The sequence below is a fragment of the Montipora capricornis genome, chromosome 6, assembly GCF_036669925.1.
Source record: "Montipora capricornis isolate CH-2021 chromosome 6, ASM3666992v2, whole genome shotgun sequence".
Lineage (NCBI taxonomy): Eukaryota > Metazoa > Cnidaria > Anthozoa > Scleractinia > Acroporidae > Montipora > Montipora capricornis.
In genome coordinates, this window is record NC_090888.1 from 55,380,792 (window position 1) to 55,402,178 (window position 21,387).

The 21,387-nt window shown below is 38.1% G+C and overlaps 1 protein-coding gene across 4 annotated transcripts in view; it reads right to left on the reverse strand.

The window, feature by feature from the left end:
• The window catches only part of LOC138052526 (nucleolar pre-ribosomal-associated protein 1-like), a 77,815-nt gene that overhangs the window by 30,156 nt on the left and 26,272 nt on the right, over positions 1-21,387 (reverse strand). For 2 of the 4 annotated variants that reach the window (XR_011133106.1, XM_068899062.1), the window contains exons 1-12: positions 18,522-18,764; positions 17,375-17,511; positions 15,052-15,339; positions 14,594-14,690; positions 11,651-11,733; positions 10,440-10,657; positions 9,294-9,489; positions 7,440-7,580; positions 6,349-6,604; positions 5,524-5,726; positions 3,276-3,377; positions 850-1,109 (exon numbers count right to left, since the gene is read on the reverse strand). The exons of 1 other annotated variant lie outside the window; for it this stretch is intronic. Coding sequence is in view for 2 of the 3 variants with exons in the window: in XM_068899062.1 (XP_068755163.1) it covers positions 850-1,109; positions 3,276-3,377; positions 5,524-5,726; positions 6,349-6,604; positions 7,440-7,580; positions 9,294-9,489; positions 10,440-10,657; positions 11,651-11,733; positions 14,594-14,690; positions 15,052-15,339; positions 17,375-17,511; positions 18,522-18,678 (2,138 nt within the window). In the remaining variant the exon portion in view is untranslated. Of the gene's footprint in view, positions 1-849; positions 1,110-3,275; positions 3,378-5,523; positions 5,727-6,348; positions 6,605-7,439; positions 7,581-9,293; positions 9,490-10,439; positions 10,658-11,650; positions 11,734-14,593; positions 14,691-15,051; positions 15,489-17,374; positions 17,512-18,521; positions 18,765-21,387 lie in introns of those variants that run through there. One more of the 4 variants, XM_068899065.1, reaches the window with a different exon arrangement.

Below are 21,387 nucleotides of genomic sequence, written 5' to 3' on the forward strand. Positions count from 1 at the left end.
ACAAGGGGTAGCCTGCAGTGCAGGCGTTATTTTGGCGCGGAACGCTAGATAAACCAGGTTTTCGATGCCGCCATCTTGGATTGTGATTAGATGCTTGACCGGGAGAGGGTTGGTGCAGTGGCGGGTTGGGGGCCTCAGCAAATATTTCCTCGCCCCAATCTTCCACAGTTACCAAATCTTAGAAAGATGGTGGCCTAATACGAAAATGTGCACTCGCCTGCACTGCAGGCTACACAAGGGGCGACGGTTAGTGCGTCTGGATGGGTTGACGTGAGCCGGAAACTGTTTCTCAAAACCACCAAAAAAAAACTTTTCGGGCCTTTAAAAGCAATTCGAGAAACGAAGTTCAACACCTTTTCAAAACCAAGGAAAGCAAAGCAATCATAAAGATCCATGAATCAAAACATTTTCCTCGCGAAGATAAAGAGCGTTTTACATCATCCGAAAAGAGATCCGAAAAGCATTCGAAAGACCGCAAACAGGGTTTAAATCTAAGATTTTCAAAAATACAAATACTCATTTACAAGGCATTTGTATAAATTTAACTTCGCTCCATGTGTTTCTCTCGGAATTTCCCTATGTAGCTTCAGATTAAATGCCAAGTTCGAAGTACTCTTGTTTTACCCCAATGTTGTCTTTTTCTGAGTACCATCATTTTCGACATTTCTTGTAGACGGTTGGATCTATTAGTCTGTAATTTCACCATGAAAGTACAGATGAAGCCAGTTGGGACAGATATAGGTGGAGCCTTTCAAACATGTCCTGGTGCTTTCGAGAGCTTTTTTTCAAACATGTTCTGGAGATCTACGCCAACACGACATGGAGATTAAAAGCAGAAAGCACATGCACCTTGTATTAGAAGTGACATTCCATCTTGAGTCCACGCCACACTCCTCCAAACTTGCCTCTGATGCCGCTACTTCAGCCAGTGCATCTATGACATCGTCTGCATGTGCGTGTGGTTCCTTGGTCACTGCAGTAAATACCTCATCTACAAAAACCAGACGTGCCTGCATTGTCCCTTTATCGCCTTGATAATGATCAAGTTGATTCAACCATATGTCTACTTCATTCGCATTGTTGCTGACAACTCCACTTTCACTGATAAGCTAGCAGAGAGAAAGAAACAGCAGTTCATCACAAATTAATGTAGTGTCCCAAATACACTAAAGTAGATTCCAAGTTGTTGTATCTTTGTTTGGTTTTGTGTTGTTTACTTTTGGTTTTGTATTACTGCTTTGCTATACTGTTGCGTTATTACTGTTAGTATCATTTTAGTCGTGCTGGTCTTGTTGTCTCCTTGTCTTGTTATTTTGTTGCCAATAGGCCTTTTGCAACAAACGATCACATGGTACAAAATCCGCCATGCTGGAGGGCAAGCTCATTATTATTCCCCCACTGGGACAAAAACAAAGCCAAGTCAAGCTTGACTGGTTCAGGTCTCTTTGTTTTAATGTCCCAGTGGTGGAATAATAATGAGCTTGCCCTCCAGCATGGCGGATTTTGTACCATGTGATCGTTTGTTGCAAAAGGCCTATTGTTCTTGTGTAAATTAATTTGCTATGTTTTTTTGACATTTTGGTACATTTCTAAGCCGGTCTCGCCCTGAAAACAACTTGATGGAGTGACTTCTGTATGACCTTGAAAAAGTGCTCGCAATTTGTTTCAAGGACCAACGTTTGGCAAGATTAAAACAAAGCTTCTTCTTTTTCCCGCCAAGGAAACTCCTGATATGGGCAGTAAATAGTGCGATTGCCCAATCACATTACTGCATTTCAAATGACGTCAAAGCGAAACTTTCCACGTTTTCATATCCGTCACTTTTGTCGTCCTCGCTTAAGTTCCCTGTCTGTCAGACGGTTAATTCGTCTAAGTATAGATCCGAAGACGAATTTTGACGAGTGTTTTGTCTACATATACGTTACGCGTTACGCGTGTTACACGACGGGTGTTTTGGTGTTGAGACGAGTGGAAGCTTGGCGAGAGTTAGGCATCCCAGGAAACCTGGCGAAAATATAGAAACCAGTCCCTCTCACGTGGAAACTTGGTCAAAAAACCGTCTACGTTTCCGTCTAGATATAAATTTAGAGACGGATCATCCGTCTAAGACGATTTATCCGTCTGTTGGCTAGCACGTCTTGAAGACGTGCTAACAGACGAATCAGCCTCAGACGAATTTTGCTCCATAATTCGTCTTCGTACCGAATTTATACTTAGACGAATTATCTCTAGCATAAATTCGGCCAATGTCATGAGGGCTTCGTATGTTGTTTTTAGGTATCTCTTCTTGCAGGGGTACCCAACGTCAATTTTCGGAAAATATCTGTTCGGAAGACAATTTGAGATCTAGAATTTTCGGAACATTTGTTGTAAAATTCCTTGCTTGCCTGACTGTCCTAGGATTTTCGAACATCTAAAACATGGTATAATTGCCCATTTTTAATGGATTTTTACCCAAAAAAGGTCACCGAGAATTTTCAGGAGCCTTTTTTCCGGCTGAAATTTTCAAAAAGGTAAGTTCTGATCCCTCTAATTTTCGGACACTAAACTTTCAGTTAGGGAATCCGAACAGATGAAAAATTTTTTAGGGGATAAAATATGCCTATGTATCTACCGTTTAAACACTAAAATATGTTTAACAATGCTATGTTTAAGTGGTTTTGAACTATATTCTCGTTGGGTGCCCCTATTCTTGGTCTTCACCCACGCGAAAAAGCGGCCGTATTAGTTGGCAATACAATACAATAGACCCTTTGCATAAATGGCGCCCAAATTTGAATAAAATTTGAAAACTTTGTGGTTTTTCTCATGGATGTGAGGCTAAGGATGTATACAGTATTTTTATTCAAATTTGGGCGCCATTTATGCAAAGGGTCTATTAACTTTCGCAGAAGTTACACAATACTAAAGGTCAGTTCCCAGAGGAGAGAGAGGTTATTGTTCTTGCCATCCAACATGGCCACCATGACGTCACATGCAACGTCACATGCAACGTCACATGCAAGCCAGCAATGGATATATTCGTCTCGAAAAGTCACACTCGCTAAAGATCATTTCCCGTGGTGTAAGGGTCGAAAAAGCCCTGTGTAACCTCATCAGTTGTAGTTGTGCTGTTGTTGTGGCGGTGTTTTGTGTTGGGTTGTTGCTTGCTATTAAAGTATTTTGCGTTTGTTTTGTTGGTGGTGTAATTGTGTTTCGATGTGTTCCTTCCTTTCGGTTACCATGATCATTTCTCTTCTTGTCAGTGTGGTTGCTTTTTATAATATCAAACTAACCTTCCACAGAAGCTGCTTGGCCTTATCTTTTACATTTCCAGTTGTTGCAAATGTGTGCAAGGTAAGAACGGAATACACAAAGGAGGTAGAGCTCTTTCCTTTCTGGAAGAAAGCAGAAACGAAAAGGACAAAGTTAAAGTGAACAACATGAGTGAATCATACAATGCTGATGCTACATTGTTGAATCTAAGAAAGAAAAGAATTTTTGATTACAGTAACACACAGTCAAAAAAGAAAACCCACACACTGCAAGTTAATGTTTGCCTTGAATTGTTTAATCCCTCCAAGGTCTACCTGATTAAATGGTGCAAATTTAACAACGTAAGTGCCTTAAGGCGGCTCGAAATAGTTTCTCCTTTTTTCAAACAAATAAACATATTCTGTTTTTAGAAACAGTTTGGGTGATCATATCAAGACAAAATTTGGCCAGGGTATTAAGTACCCATTATAGATTTCTCACATCACATTTTCCTCCAAAATAACGTTACCATGGCAACGATATAAGACATTTCCTTGAGCCTTAAAATCAACATATATTGTCTTTTTTGAAAAAACGGGATGGTAAAAATCTTCCCATTCAGCGTTACCAGATAATGTTAGAAATAATCTCTAAAATATTTAAAATTCAACAAAATCTGTAGGTCAGTTTTTAAGAAAAACTGAAATGTGTCGCTAATTTCTTTTTTCACCTACAGATTTTTTTTTTAAATTTTAAAGACAAACGTTTTAAATGAATCTAAGCTAACATGCAAAAAATAAAAAAAATTCACTGTCCGGAAGCAGAGATATAAGCAAGTAAAGTTGCAAAATCAGGAAAAATGAGGGGGTTACATGATCGGTATTTACGCATGCGTCACCCGCTCATTCGAGTGCACACACGAGTGAAACTACAGGTCAACTCAAACGGATTTAAGTGACCATGAAACCGTTTGTGTACAATTTTCGTTGTGTTCATGAATAGGAGATGTCTATTTCCATGTATAGGAATTAGAAGAAAGGTGGGTGAAGCTAGCGTTATTTGTTTATTTCTGGTGACCCACTTTGAATCGTGAGCTGACGCGAGCAGCTTTTAGAATTGCGTGTGTGGCTTACATGCACGCGCTCAGCCGAAAACCCTTTCAAGCCTTGAAATCTGATTGGCTCTCAGCAGTGAGATATTATTCAAGAATCACAATATTTTTTGCTCTAAATCACACCATTTCCCCAGCCAAAGAGAAAGGAACGTTTAAACAAAACAACCAATCAAATTGCAGGAAAATGAAACACAAAGAAAGCCACTGTGTGGCGAATTGTGCAACTTTTGTTCCCAACTGGATCAATAAAATATTGGTACTGACTAAAATCCTGCATTTGAACAATGAAATAATAATAATTATTGCGTGATTTTTAAATGGATGTAATGAAGTGGTAATTAAACTTCATGCCATGCAATTTTGGTCTGAAATCATACTTCGAGCACTTTGCACTCCACTCAGTTCAATTTACTGTTATTAAGCAATGGTAACAAAGCAAACGTTGAAACAAACATCATAATAAAACAGACATACAGTCAGTGCAATGTGCAGCAAAGCACGTGTGAGGAAGATAGCAGCTGGTTGGCAATAATGCGCATGCCATTGTCCTATTGCTTCACTTTCCCTTGCAGTTTGTTATTGATCAGCAATGTGGTTTGTTTTGCATCTGCCCAACCCTCCCTTCTCTCAGAGTAACATCATGATGTACAAAATGTAAGCACATTGTATAATCTATTCCACTGTGATATCAGTGCCCTAGTTCCCCACTGGTTAGCACTGCTTGTTGCCTCATTATTTTGCCGTTGGGCACCTACCCCAGTGCTGGAAATAATTTTTCTTTATTCACAGGACATATTTCCTTTCAAATCTTCATTTTGGTCGGACATTTGACAAATTGGACCGGACATAATTTATTGACTGACAACACCTTGAAGAAGATAACTCAAGATGTGCTGGTGAGATGTTCGGTCATCGTGTCCAATCATAATGTGAAATTGGCCGGACATTTTCAAAATTTGGTCGGACAATGTCCGATGACTGACTGTTATTTCCAGCACTGTACCCTCATAATTATTTTTAAGTGTAGCTTAATAATGCATTTTGCTTGAGGGTTGCTCAAAACACCAAGAGCTTTACTAATGAGATAACGAAAAAATAATTTTCAAATTAAAATTAATTTCTCACTGAACAATAATTTTTATTGAAGAGCGTTCTTTGTACTGCTAACCACAGACCTGCTGATGCCATTTTAAACTCCCTGGTGGAGCTTGTAACAGGATTTGCAAGGTGAGTTGCTGCACGATAGGTGTAGAATCCAACTCTGGCAGTAGCTTTCTGAGATCAAAGTTTATGTGTGAGAAAATTGAAGGCTGCAGTGTCTGAAATCCAAGGATTACTTTGAGACTTTGGGCATGAAGAATGGAAGGACTTGTGACATCTAAAAAAGTGGAAAACACATACATGTACATGAAATAATGGTAAAGGAAGAGGATTGGAGCAGTGGCAGTAGCATTTGCTTTGCATTTGTTGGTTATCTAAATCTGCTCTGAACAGGTTTTCAGTAAAGTGTTGATATTCCTACAAAAGAAACGTTAATGTTGATTTGAGTTCAACTTAGCCAGTTCCAGTAACCTACATGTAAAAAAACTGAAGAGACAGACCAATATTTGACTTCCTACTAAAGTTCACTCAATAATAATACTATAATTATTATTACTACCGGGGGTACATGATAGAGTGCATTAGAGAAATTGAGACTATTTAGCCAAACATTCAAATGAAAATTTGACCTGAATTTTGTTTGGTTGTCTTGTGCCCATCAGATCAGGGTTAGACAGGTTGCTTGAAACCCAGAGCTAGAAAGCTTGTTTACAAAGACTGTTTGTTTGTTTGTTTATTAGGCTTCCACGTGGATGCTCAATAAATGTGTAAAAAAGTTGGAACTCAACCTCAACAGAGAGGAAAAGGGGAAGACACGATTTCCAATTATAAGTAGTCTTCTCCCTCCCAGCAATGAAAGTTTCAACCACAATTTTAAAAGCACTCTAAAAGTGGCATACCTCCTTGTGTTTCTCTCTTTGCAGTACCAACAAGAAGGTTCTGCCTCAAAGAGATCACTGTATTGATGTCACATAAGCCCCTCAGAACCTCCTCTCTAAACTGCTGCAGCAGTGAGTTTTCTGATTGTACATTAGCACCATCAAGTTCAAGGGTTCCACCACTTTTAGTTGCCAGGAAAGTCACAGCATTTTGTGCTCTATCAAAGATCACCACCAGCAGGGATAAGGTCAAATGTTTCACCAAATAGTTGGAATGCTAACAGGAGAAAATCATAATGAATAATTTCTTCAAAGTAACAAATAATTCACTACCCTTAAAAACTACACAAATAATATTGCACACTTTAATGATGGAAAATAAGTAGATAACCAAAAAAAATTGTGCTAAACATGGAGCGTGTATTTTAAGCAAATGGGGGTCAATTGTACCTCAAAATGGTTGCATGGGTGCCTTTTTGCATATGTTTAAAAGATTAATCATGCGCATCCCTCTTCCAGATTGCCACTTATTAATAAGGTATTAAGAGTAAATTAGCTTTGATAAGTATTGATCATGCAGTGTCAAGCAGAATTAAGGGTGAGATTTTTAAAAATACATTTATAGGAAAAAGGTATGTTCTTCAAAAACAAGAAGAAAATATAAACATTTTCAAGTCCTTTTGTGCTCGCTGCAAAACAACAATGTAAATAAATCAAACTAAAGGTATTGACGACAATATGAAAAGAGAACAGATTATCATTCATCCTCTATTTGTGATTCAACACCATCATTTTCTTCCAATCCAGTTGAAAAAAATGAAATACATGTACCCCAAAATTGTTACGATTGCAAAAATTTTGATCATCAAATGACATTTTAATTGGTGTCGCCATCATCATTGCCAAAGCTTCCTAATGGAATAAATAATAGCTGCAATATACACATACGTGGTAAACATTAATAATCATCTTTTATAGCAGTTTTATAGTATTACATAGATGCCAGCTCATAAATACGTACACTTAAGTAGAACAAGAATTACTTTTACAGTTATTTTTATAAATTATACAGGGATAGATTTAAAATGAAACATCAGCTTTAATACATGTACCTGAACCCCACGACTCAAAACAGATCTGCTGATTGAAACTGGTATCACCATTTTTACCAGGGATTGAAGCATTTCAACATTTTCAATATTCATGCCAACCTTTGTGATCATTTGTGAAGGCTGTGGCAATGCCACAAAAATCTGAAAAATAATAGAAACAAGATTTAGCAAACACTTACCAGTACATGTATTCATCCATTTATAACACTTTAAGTAAACTGCGAGCTAACCTTAAAGTTTTGACAGAGTTACGCAAGTAACTAGACTGCATACAGCTGGTGAGAACCAACAAAATGGGTTCATGTACACTGTAATTCAAAATGGTTGCATGGTGCCTCAAGTTTTTGCCTTTGTTTAAATGATTTAATCATGTGCATTGCCACTTATATTAATTAATAAGGTAATTAGAGTAAATTAGCTGTGACACTTATTGATCACGCAGAGTGTCAAGCAGAAAAAAAATGTTGATGGAAAAAAGGAAGGTTCTTCAAAATCAGGAAGAAAATATGAAAGATTTTGAAAAAGATGGGGGGAAAATACGAATAATTATTTGGCAGAGCCCCAAACCAAAAAGAAGCTCCTTGAGAGTCTGAAAGCTTGCGAGGGTCACAGTGTTCTCAAAAGAACTGTAAAAACGGTCATCTTTGAAAACAGTCTGCTCAACATCTTTGAACACTGTGAACACATCTTTGAAAACAACTTTGTGTTCATATAAAAACTATATCGGCTGGGTAAAAAATTAAGGTCAAGGAGTGAAGTTAGACCAAGCCAGGTAAAAGTGGAAAGTCTTTTTACGACTTTGTGGCCGGTTCTTCAAGTATAATTATTTGCATTAGAATTGTTTTATTACTGAAATGTACCATCAAACACTATGGGAAAAAGACATCCAATCTTTTTACAGATGTATTAAAAATTGATCTTTCTCAAATCGTTTGATAAAGCCAAATTTTTGCTTATGTGTTTATTGCACCAATGTAGCCCCAAGTTTCTGTAGAAACTAACCCCTGCTCCTGCAGGGCTAACAGGTCAGTGGTTGAAATCCTGGTTATTAGCCTTCTTTAGATTACCATATGATTGCAAGAATGACTAAACACCTCTTGCTAACAAAACAATGTTTTCCTGGTCCATATTGTAAATTATGGACCAAGTTCTGTTGATTTAATTTGCCCTCAGGTGCAATGCGCCTGGACCATAAATCAATGGGAAAAAACGGATCCCTAACTTTCAGCACAGACCACAAAAACAAGGTGTACTAATAGTAAGATATTTATAACATGCAATTATATTTCTGAGGTAATCAGGTGCACAGGAAAGGAAACTATTCAAAGTCAAGCGGAAGGTTTAACTGCCACAAAGATTGCTGCGTCAAAATCTGAAAAATGAATAAATCTTCTTGGCTTTTTGAAGTAATTGTTTGCAAGATTCAAATGGTTTTACAAGTTTATGTAAAATAAACAACAGAAAGAACTTGATAGAGAATGTTTTCTAAAAATTTCAAATTTAGCAGCCGTACTGTAGAATACAGCCTACTAATTCAGCCAAGCACAGCCCGAGCACTATCTGAGAGATAATAATTCAATAATTACTCGTACAGTAATTTAATTTTTCTTTTCAGTTCTCAGCAATTGCAAATTAACTAAAAACAAAAATTATTATTTCAATCTTCAAACCTATTGCACATGCTCAGAATGACAGTCATCTCTTGTGATTATCATACACAAAATATACATGTACATGTACCAATCTAGAGGTCACCACTATCAACACGAATTTAATATTATTACTGTTCTTGTTGTTGCTGAAAATAATAATTATCCTCTGACTTAAAATATTGTTCCATGAATCCATTCTCACCTTTATAACTAAGTTAATGTTAGCAACCCAAAACATTGAGAGCCTTGGTTCGCATGCTGCTGACAAACCCCAAAGAAAAGGGTTGACTAAATCGTGACAACAACTCAACACTTTCGTCACCAGTTCTTGAACAAGGACATCACTTGTCATTGAAGATAGCTTCTGAAGAAACCTTAACAATACTGGATTATTGCTCCTGAGGACAAGAAGATCCAAAGAGAAGGTATAAGGTCCAAAAATTTTCAAAACTCTTTCTTTGTGCAATCAAGTGAAATCTGTATAGCTTGCTTTTTCAAGTGTCCCCTGCCTCCTCTCTCGATTGTAACTTACATGTACAGCTGTTATACTTGTTATCTGCATCTATAGTGGGTAATCTCCACTGTATTTCCAGTTTAGTGTGACAAGTGCTTGGGCTGGGACCCGGGGGTTGGGTTGTGGGTAGGGAGGACTATAGGGTGTTCCACCTAATTGGCTTTGGAGGCAGTCATTCCAGCCCCCACCTTCCTGGGTGCCCAACCTCCATGTGCATTTTAATGCCTACCAGATAGTGTACATGTATCATTACACATGTACTGTTTGTTAGGCGATGATGAGCAATTATTTAAGTAGGGTCTACTCGGATCCAACATGCCAAGTTTGACCTCTCCACCGCGTCGTCTCAAATGCAAAAAATGTGGACAATTAACAGTCACTTATTATAATTTTATAAACACCAATGAAATACCAAGTGAGCTTTCTTGCGAAAACATGACATCTTCACATGTGAGGATTACATGTTATTTTCACACATGAAAAAATCACTGTTTCTATAGTAACATGAAAATTGCGCCTTTCAATGCCTTTCATGAAATGATTTAGTATTTCATTGGTGTTTACATAATAAATAGAATATTACATGGCCGCTTGGAGACCGAAATTTCCCTTCTTGTGTTGAAAATATTTCACTCGATCATTGCCATCATTCGTGAAATATTTTTCAACACGCTAAGAAAAAAACCCACTAATACTCACTCACTCTTACATGGTGATTGCATACAATGTAGGTGCATAGGTGCCACCACAAAGATAAGACTAGGATTCTTGTGCATCAGACTAAATATACATGTACATGTACCTTAATGTATCACTGGAATATTAAATATTCACCTGGTTGCAAAAGCTCCCACAGAGTTGAAGAAACATATCCCAAACTTGAATGATGTACAGATCTTGAGCAATAACTCATGAACACGTTGCCGCACAGACTGGCCACTCCCTTCCTCAGCAACCTCATTGTATTGATAAAGTCCAGCCAGTTGCGACAACACATACGAGTTGAAGAACTTCACTTTTGTTTTCTTTGTTAGCCCAGCATTTTGCACCACCTACAATACAAAAACAAACATCAATAATTTATGGCAGTTATTCAAATACAATTCCGTCATTTACATGTACAGTGTATGAATAAGAAGTGAGGTAGTAACTGAGCAAAATTAATTAATGCATTTTGAAGTATAACGCACTGCCTTGCTTTTTGTTTAATTAAACATCGTTCTTTTTTGTTGAAACGTTTTAATTATAATCAACCTGCTACAATCTTAGACAAAACAAAGTCTATTTGTCCTCCCCTCTTCCCAATACCAATGATGATAAATTATCCAGTGAAAAATACTGTGCAAGCCTTTGTCCGTTTCTTAACCAACATTGGATTAGGGGGAGGGGGAAAAGTATGGGGCAGTTCAGCTCTTATCACACAGACAAATAGGGAAATTCAAAGAGAACAACCTTCTTCGAATCAACAATTACATCATGTAAATCTAAAACTTATATCCTTTTAATTCTCACACTGTCATGTTTTATGTACATTTCGTTGTTACTAGTTTAATTTGCACTTTTTCCTACGTATAAATTCAACTTCTAACACTTTGTACATTAATCAACTGAAGATGACTGACGTTTCTGTTGAAACATGCCTTACAAACTTAACAGTTTTGTTGTTTTCTTTAAAGCAGGAGTTATAATTAATAGTACGAGTAAAAATATACTACTGTACTAAAGATAATGTAAGCACCCCACAGAGGCTTTACTCTCTCGAATGCCATATGTTCGATCTCACCCATCAATGGGGAACCCCTTGTAACAGATGAACGACTTAAGGGCAAATGAACCTAACTATTGAAAGCTTAAAAATACAAGCTTATTGGAGACAGACACGTATGCTACTTTACAGGTATACACAACAAACACTGACTACCTGGAACATTCCTAGGAACTCCAATTTGCAAGTTCAGTAACTACGCACACAGCCCAATCCCCCCCCCATCCCCCATAAAGCTTAAAATTGATGTGCTTCTCGAATTCTTAGTTATTTTTCTTACCCTTGTTTGAAGAGTTGACAAAACTGCATGAACCACATTTGGTGAATCAAATTGCAACCCTTTCATGATAGACTGAAGAAATCCTATGAAAAAAATGCAATAAAACAAACATCACAAAATAATAATATTAATAGGATTGGATCCTGGTTTCCTAGCCAGGCAAGCTATTAACCTTTCTGTCTACTCAGATCTCAGATCATAGCAGCATGAACATTACTGCACTCAAAGGAAAGCCTGGAAAATTCACCACCTCCACCACCAGTTTGATTTTGGCGATCCTTTCTGTAGATATCATACCCAGTGAGCAGGATTTTCAAAGTCCGAGATACTCTTGTTGAGGCAGGTTTCCATCAAACAAACAATATCCAAATCAAATTCATAAGTGAGGTCTTGTAGTAGTTGTAGTTTTGACAGATAGGAATCTCTATCACAGCAGACAGCTTTTAAGCTCCTGACGTAGACTGATAGAAGCAAGAAAGGTACTTGGAGTTATTTGCAGGTCCAGGAGGTGAAAACCTCCCCTTGTACTTGTAAAGTATGCAGGTTTTAAATAAATTTGCTCATATTTTATAACTTGAATAGATAGAGATGCCAAAATAAGCAGGGAGAACCAATTCTTTGGAGAACTTGGTAACTTGCATCCGGCCGCCATCTTGGCCATGCCATGAGGCGGCAAGATGAAATTGAGAGCTTGGTACAAGGATGCTTGGTGCAGGGATGGCCCAGTAGTGAGAACTCGCCTCCCACCAATGTGGCCCAGGTTCGATTGAATTTGTTGGTTCTCTACTCTGCACCGAGAGATTTTCTCTGGGTACTCTGGTTTCCCCTCTCCTCAAAAACCAACATTTGACTAGATTTGCTTTAACTGTTTATTTCAGTTCACAGTGTCCTCAATTAGTGCTCCAGGGCTAGAATGAATAGACACTTAAATAAAGTTCCTTTCCTTTCCTTTCCTATAAAATTATGCTCTCTCAAGTTCGCTTCAAATTCCTTGCAGTGTTCTACATAAGTTAAATCTACATGATGATGATTGCAGTTACAACATGAAGATAGAAATTTATCCAAGATACTTCATCTTTAGATCACTGGTATTACTACATGTACAAAGTACAAGTCATGGAGCACTAATGTTACACAGTACACTAAAATGAATATACATGTATGAAGGGCTCTATGCATTAGCCTCATTCCAGAGATCATTATAGACCAAATCCCAACAAAGGTGGACACATACATGTGTACACAGAGATTGATTGCAGGGTACGGAGTCCAGATTAACCATTCAGGTCAACGGTACTTGTGTGCAAGCACTCTTTGCCTGATATTATTCTTGACTACATAATTTATTGTCACAGTGCCAAAATTATCAAGTCGACCAGTTACAAACGTAGTTTACGTTATAGAAAGTGCGGCGTACAGGGTTTTATTCACGAGTTGTTTGACACAAACAACGAGTGGTTACTGGTACTTGTGTGCAAGCATTCTTTGCCTGATATTATGCTTGTCTACATAATTTATTATGACAAAATTATCAAGTTGACCAGTTACACTATATAGTTTATGTTATAGAAATTGCAGTGTACAGGGTTTTATTCACAAGTTGTTTGACACAAACGACGAGTGAATAAAACCCCATACAAAGCACTCTCTTTGTCGTGAGCTGTTTATTACATATAAGATAATAGTTTTCATTGAAATAGTTTTCTGAACGCAAATTAGAAACAAAAACTCACTAACAATAGAACCAAATGCAAATTTAATAGCAATGGAGTGACTTGGAAAGGCCTTTACGCTATCGTTGATTGGTTATACTTCAACACGTGAAAGAGCTGTTTGCCATTCTGGTTGGCTGTATAATTAGGCTTTTTCCACAATGTGAAAATAAAGCATATCGGTTTCTACAAATGAACTTTATGGAATAAAATTCTCATGTTAAGTGTACATTGTAATAAAGGTGTATATTGCCAAAGCTTCTATTTATACATCACGTTTCCAATTTTCTTTCCTCGCCAATGCAACTATTTCTGCATCAAGCAGACTATTTCAAATGTAATCAACAAATGCAAACAGTCGCCTAATTTATTCAATGAACTACATGTACACACACACATGATGATTTATTGTGAACCTGTTGATAGCATTTCGACGGGGATTTCAAAGGATAACCTGCAATACTCGTCAAAAATCTTGAAACACTTGTGTCTGTTTCCCCTTCCCAATGTTGATTTGGGTATCACAGTGGTCTCAGTGCTTCAAAACACCCGTGGCTCAACATTGGGGAGGGAGAAGGCACATTTCAGTCGGGAAAACAGTGTGGAGTAGAAATCTCAGGATTTTTCCAGAAAATTCGAGAGAAACGGTGTCTGTTTCAACGATTTGTGACAAGTATTGTCGCTTCCATAAGTCCAGATTTTATTGGGATTTAAAGTTTTTATGTTATCCTCATTATCACGTTCCCAATAAATAAATTGTTAATTTCCCAATAATTATTATTGTTATGGCAGTCAAACCTTTCCAGTCTCATCAAGATCTGTCTTAAATTAAAGGCCGCTGCACAATAGCTGATTTTTGATGGCCACTTGTTGGCTAGTGTGTAGCAAATTCAGAGAAGTCTGCGACAAGATCAGGGTTTGTCGGATAATATCTTACCGTGCTACAGTAGATCTTATGTCTTGTCAAGCCTTGTCGTCCAGTGTGCAGTGGACCAAGACTGTCAGGCCTTGTGCATGCCACAACCAATGGAAGTGTCATAACAGTCACAATCCAAAACAAGTTTTTAATTTTTGCCATATGAGTTGATAGAGGCCATCTTGATTTTGGATGAGTCAGCCCACAAGCCTTGGCAATGTTAGCCAGGACAAAAAAAACCCACATGTAGAGCATGAGAGCTCTGCAAAGGTCACACACTGTATACATTCTACTGTACCAACACAGACACACTACCTTGGAGTTCTAAGACCTCCTTCATAACAGTCAAGTCACCAAACATTAAAAATGAGAGGCCAAAATGAATGAAACAGGTCCTTACATCTGGTGTTTCCTGAAAGAGAAGCTAAACTGTGAGATTTAACCTGTAAACACCCATGTACACCTATGTCATAGGTAACGGAAGCTGCACCCCTTATTCTGAGAATCAATGTTAAGAAAAAAAACCTTCAATATTGAAAAGCTGGCATTTTAAGCATAATGACCCTTCATAAGCCTTCATTGAGCTTTTCAATCTCCCGACAATGGACAATAATTATTTACTTTTGTCAACTCACTTGCTACTACCAAAATTCTTGTTTTCCAAACATAAACTGTATGCTATAAACCCCATAAATACTGGGGGAAGAGTCTTTAAGTGTTTAAAAAGTATTTTCAGTATTTTGTGTACACAAAGAGGAATACTTGACCCTAACCTTGCTGTCACGCTTTGTCGGCAAGAACCCAATGGCTTGCAAGGTGAAATCAAAAGACCCTTCAACCTCTCTTGCTGATGATACTCCTTGTGCAACCATGGCCGTCAGCAACTTCAAAGCAGCATTGATGAGTTCAGAGGGATTCCCTGAGTTAAGGCATTTGTACAATACTCTCATGTGATTTTGGACGACATTCTGCACAATCCCTATCCCTGTTGTGCTGGTGAGGTGTTTCTGTTCTGAAGTAAATAGCAAAATTCTTTCCAGAATTTCAAGGCACTTCTGAGTCTGAAAGAAAAAAATAAGCATCCTTTAATTGATATGTTGTACAAGACTCTGTTATCTGTTATCTGTGCACAAACATATCTTTCATTAAATATCCCTGGACTCTCAACACAGTAATGGAGATTGTTCTTTCTTCCTGAATTCTCTAAACAACAACAACATGCTTTTTTTCTGTCTGTGTGGGGACTGGACTGGTCCTACTATAAAACCATAGCACTGTTACATCTGCAAGACAAATTGCACTGCAAAATTGTTTGTGTTACTACTTTGCACGGTTGTTTTATCGTTCTTTTGTTGTGAAATTTGCAAAATGTATCAGTGAGCAAAATATTTCAACAATACGGTAGATTGTAAATACCATTCGAGGAAAGATGCACAGAAAATGGATGTTGCTTTGTTTAATTGAAAATTGTTGCAATTGAATTGCTATTGCAATTGACGAAACGTCATGAGGCTTGTCACCGGTGTAAGGGATTTACACCTACACCAGCTCTCAGACCTCGATGGACAATAAAAAAATATTACAATTGTCAAGGATAAATCACTATTACTTAACAATAATTAACAACTATTCACTGAAGTAGAGGTGGCTAGCGGTGGATATTTACCAAGTGGCGAAGCAGCAAGGTAAATATCCAACGCTAGCCACCGACACCGAGGTGAATAGTTGTTTTAGTATATTATATATACTAAAACAGTGAGATAATATACAGCACAAAATATTAATTTGGATGTTTTCTTCACTTGTCACGGATGCAAATCGGGACGCCATTTTTTCCCGAGTTCCTCGGAGGTAAATAGCACAGGATATTCGGAGTTTGACGAGCCAATCCGTAGTCACTTAAACATGGAACGACCTAAAACCACCTACAACCACCTAAAACCATCTACAACCACCTCATAAAAAATCTACAACCATCTACAACCACCTACAACCACCTCAAAAATATCTACAACCACCTAAAAAACATCTACAACCACTCACAAAGAATCTAATACCATCTTACACAAGCCATAATTGTATTAAATAAGCAAGACGACAATATGTGGTTACCATTTAGCCAAAAAAATCCGGATGGCATGATCATGGCATAAAAGGTAAGCGATTTTCCGAATTTGTTGAAAGCCAACCGGATGTGAATAGCGATTTACCCTGCATTCCATCCTGTAAAGGGCGCTAAAATCGTGAAAAAGGGCCTGGAAACGGAACGATCCTCACGAATTTCCCAAATTCCGGGAAATAGAGTGCCGGCATTTCCCGGAATGCGGGAAATTTGTGAAGATTGTTTCGTTTCCAGGCCCTTTCTCACAATTTTAGTGCCCTTTACAGGATGGAATGCAGGGTAAAGCGGCATTCTCACCCGGTTGGCTTTTAACAAATTCGGAAAATCGCTTACCTTTATGTCACGATCATGCCATCTGTATTTTTTGGCTAAATGGTAACCATATATTGTCGTCTTGCTTATTTTATACAATTATGGCTTGTTTAAGATGGTATTCGATTCTTTGTGAGTGGTTGTAGATGTTTTTTAGGTGGTTGTAGATATTTTTGAGGTGGTTGTAGGTGGTTGTAGATGGTTTTAGGTGGTTGTAGGTGGTTTTAGGTCGTTCCACGTTTTAGTGACTACGCGAGCCAATCAGCGCGCGAGTTCAACGCTAACCACTGTTTTAGTATATACTAATGGTTATTATCATTAATTTATTAATTTAAATAATATTATATTATAACCATTTTCATGACATGTCCAAATACAGCTGTGTTTTCAAGTTAAATGTAGCAGTTGTATCATCACAGTCAATAACACAATGCTGCTCCTAAATAAAGTCAAAGGACAAATTAACTCTGTGGTGAATTTAATTACAAACCATACATCATGGCATGATGATCTTTAACAATACAATAATCACTGCAAGTATAAAATTAACACAAGTTCTCACTCCAGCTCAAACCCTGTGTATACTCCAATGCAAACTCTGTATCTACGTGTAAGCTCAACAGGATAAAAATTTAATGATTTACAAGTCTAAATAAAGTCACCTCCAGTTGTGAAACACTTTGTCTGCCACCTTCTAGAATTTTGAACACTTCCTTAAATTCTCTTCCCTCTTTAATGATCTCTTCAAACGTTTCCTTGTTCTCTGATTCTTTAAGTAACTTTAACAGCTTTGCCAAACCTTCAAAATGTAATGCTACCTCTAAGTAAGTTTTAAAATTGCATGATCTTCATCTCAACGCAAGCTGACATCATTCATTCATGGCGTAAAGATAACTTCTTGTCCGCACACAATGTAATGGAAGTGTTTGGACAACAAGGTAACTTTTGCTTTTTAATTAATTTTTGGTATCAGTGTTGTACATAATATCACGGATTTCTACTACCCTCTGAAACCTACCAAAAATTTGCACAGAAGACTCTACACACAAAGACAATAATTAGTAGGGGAGTGACAGGAAAGACCTACATGTATTGTGCAACTTTTCCTTTTTCCAACACAGGAAAAAATAAATAAAATAAAAAATTCCACTCAGATTCTGACTGGATTGCCATAATTATGGTCACCCAGTAAAAACAGAAGGACACTCTCCCACACATGAACAAATGGCCTGCAGGGTGTAAAGAGGCCCTGACAGGGGGGGAGGTCCCGTGTCGCTTGTCTGAATGTTAAAATCACTCGTGTCGGGGTTTAATCGGCTCATTCTTGGCCTTGACGTCCCTGTCGGAATTTTGCTGGGAAAGGATGTCTTTTGTTGAAATTTCATTTTATATGCTGTCGCTACTTTTTGGGCCATGTAACTTGTCGGAATTTACCCTGTCAGGGCCTCTGTAAAGTGCAGGTTGCAAGTTAAGGGTTGCAGGTCATTAATCTTTTTTTTTTACCATGAAACAAAACATACCTTTACAAAAATACTAACCTTAGGCTTAAACATTATCTAAAGCATAGCGTTTAGGTCTAGTGTTAGCCTTAGTGAAGGTTTGGGTTGTTTCAGCTACGGTGAAACAATGACCCCTGCAACCTGCAATTTACACCCTCCATAATTCAATAGCCTTCATTCTACGCTTGGGGAACCAGAACTGAATCTGGGAGGTGGAGGAGTATCACAAGTTCATCTAGACAAATATATCAAAAGTAACTAAGCAAAGAAAGACATTTTACTGATAGAGAATGAATGTGTATAAACTAACCTGACAGCCTAGTTTGCTCTTTTTGCAATAAACCTTTCAGGACGCGCATGGTATTACCAGCTTTGTCATTGTCGATTCCCTCAATAACCCTGATCCTTTCGGTTTTTTGGGTGACATTTTCTCCCCCTTCAACGTCTCTTTCCTTTCTTTTCATCATAATACGCAGAAACGGCCGACAAATTGTTGGACAGGGAAAAACATACACGGCGCTCTCACTACGCGTCCGCTGCGTCCGCCATGTTTGCACGTGGGTGTTACGCTCTTTCCCAGTCCTAGAAAGTGTCGAGATTTTCGGACGAGGCCTCCTGGGTTGGGCAACGAACGATCTGGGCAAGGATCGATTTACTAATGGCATGTTCAGTCTCCTTGGAATCTCATGGAACTATCAGGAGCACAAGGCCTTTCATTTTATAAGCGTCACGCAGAGAGGAAAAATTGCTAAAGAGTGAAAAATCGCATGCAAGGACCTGAAGCCTTAACAAGGGAGGGGAGGGGAGGGGAGGAAGCACAAAGAGGAAGGCTCGAAAGGTTTTCAGCTGAGAGCGCGCGTACTATTTTCAGCCCACTTCACGAACCGTTGATTTCAGTCTGCGGCAATCTCGTTCCCAGAGCCCACGTGTCTTTTGGTCAGCGCCAAGACAAAAAGACACGTGGGCTCTGGGAACGAGATTGAGTCCTGAGGTTAAAAATTTCTGACATGTGATAACATTTTTTGCGGCTCTGCAGAACTCTTGAGAAAAACGTGAAACGATGTTCACGGCGATTAAAACCGGCCGAAGCTATTACGGGTAACCCAGGCCAGGAAAAGCCTTGTCCGAGAAATTGAGAAGGTGGAAAATTTTCTTCAGGTTGTTTTCTTTTCTCGGCCGTGGGAAGAACATCAAGGTCTAGCGCCACGTGGTCAGTACTTTTCAAAACCGCAGAGCCACAAAAAAATGTGATCACGTGATCAGAATTTTTCAACCGCAGACTGAAATCAACAGTCCGAGATCGATAGTAAGCCACACAAGCAATTCTAAAAGCTGGTCGCATCAGCTAACACGATTCAAAGTGGGTCATCAGAAATAAACAAATACCGCTAATTTTGCTCACCTTTCTTCTAATTCCTATACATATGGATATAAATAGACATCCCTATTCACGAACACTACGAAAACATTCTGCGCATCTCTTGATACTCAGGTTTCCTATCGGCAGGTACAAAAACACAGGTCTCAGGTCACAGGGCACAGATCGTTGAATTTAAAAATTTTTAGAGGTTATTTCTAACATTATCTGGTAACGCTATGGGAAGATTTCACTGTCCATTTTTTTAAAAAAAGACAATATGATCAAAAAAATGCCTTATATCGTTGCCATGGTAACGTTATTTTGGAGGAAAATGTGATGTGAGTAATCTATGATGGGTACTTAATACCCCGGTCAAATCTTGCTTGATATGATTACCCTAACTGTATCTAAAAAACAGAATATGTTTATTTGTTTGAAAAAAGAGAAACTATTTCGAGCCTCCTTAAATCTGGAAATCACCTTGGAATTTCTGTCCTGGTCTAAAAATTGGTCTAAAAGTTAGGGGCCTTACAACAGATGTACAGAACACAGATTTTCCAGCTTTTTCCACCAGTATCAGCAATTTAGTTGTGCATTTCATTTTTGGTAATGTTCCTGTTGGTAAAAATCAAATTTATACCCCATATGACAGAGGGCTTTTTTTTTTCCTCTCTTAGAGTCAATGGGATAAGCATGTCACAAAGTTGCGGAGAAAAACCTCAAAAGTTTATTTCTCAATGCGTCGCGACTCTAAGTATAGAAGAAACCTCTGGCATCCAGGGTATAAAATTTAATCCTACATTCTGGCGGTGATTATGGGAACAATGATTGAAAGAAATGGTAACACTTGGTGTTCTCAATACATTTTTCATTCACTCAATACACTTTTTCATGTTTTTTGTTTGTGTCACCAACGCACAGATGCAGTGAATATAAGTTGCACAAAAGACATATTGCATCGGTTGTACCTTTACTTCAACATTGTAACTAGAAGCGCAAATTAGGCCTGCAAGGCAGGCTAGCCCAAATTTCCTACCTTCGCAAAGTCAGTTAGGCAAGAGGCTGATCTCCCTGACTGGATTGGCCTTAAGTGAGAGAAGTCCAGGGCAGCTGAAATTCAGGCTAGTAAGTCATGCACATGTTCGTGATTCTTGTTTTTTTTCAATTCCTGCCCCTGGCCCTGGCCCAATCAACCCCAAGTACCTTTCGGACCCCACATTTTATTTTATTATTACAATGAAAGTAGAAACAAAAAACATGTTTTTCTTTACTAACTCTTTGAGTATGTACTGTAAACTGGAAACCACAATAATTATTAATACAAACTACTTCCATAACAAAATTAAGACTGTAGAAAGGGGGGGGGGGGGGGGGGGGTGGGGGGGGGGGGGGGTAATCATTTACGTGTGATGGTCGATGAAAAAACTGGCCAAAGGAGCAGACCCGTCCACCACAAATGGAAAAAATTATGCTGAAAAAACAATGAACATTGCTAAATAACATGGGAAAGAGGTGAAATTAAAATATATTTTTAGGTTGCTGATGAAATATTAACAATAGAATCAACATTTCCCTGTTCGGTACATAAAAAAAGGCAAGTGGAAATCACTGTATTGTAAAGGACACTAAATTACAATAAAAAGCACGAGGCTTTATGTCTCATCAAGTATCGACGTATCGGATAGAAAGTACACCATGATACAACACTATGGGAAAGAATAACTTAAATTTCATTTGGATTATTTTGACGACATTACAGTGTACATGAACAATGTATGGCCACAATAAGATCTCACTGATGAAAGAGTCTCTGTAA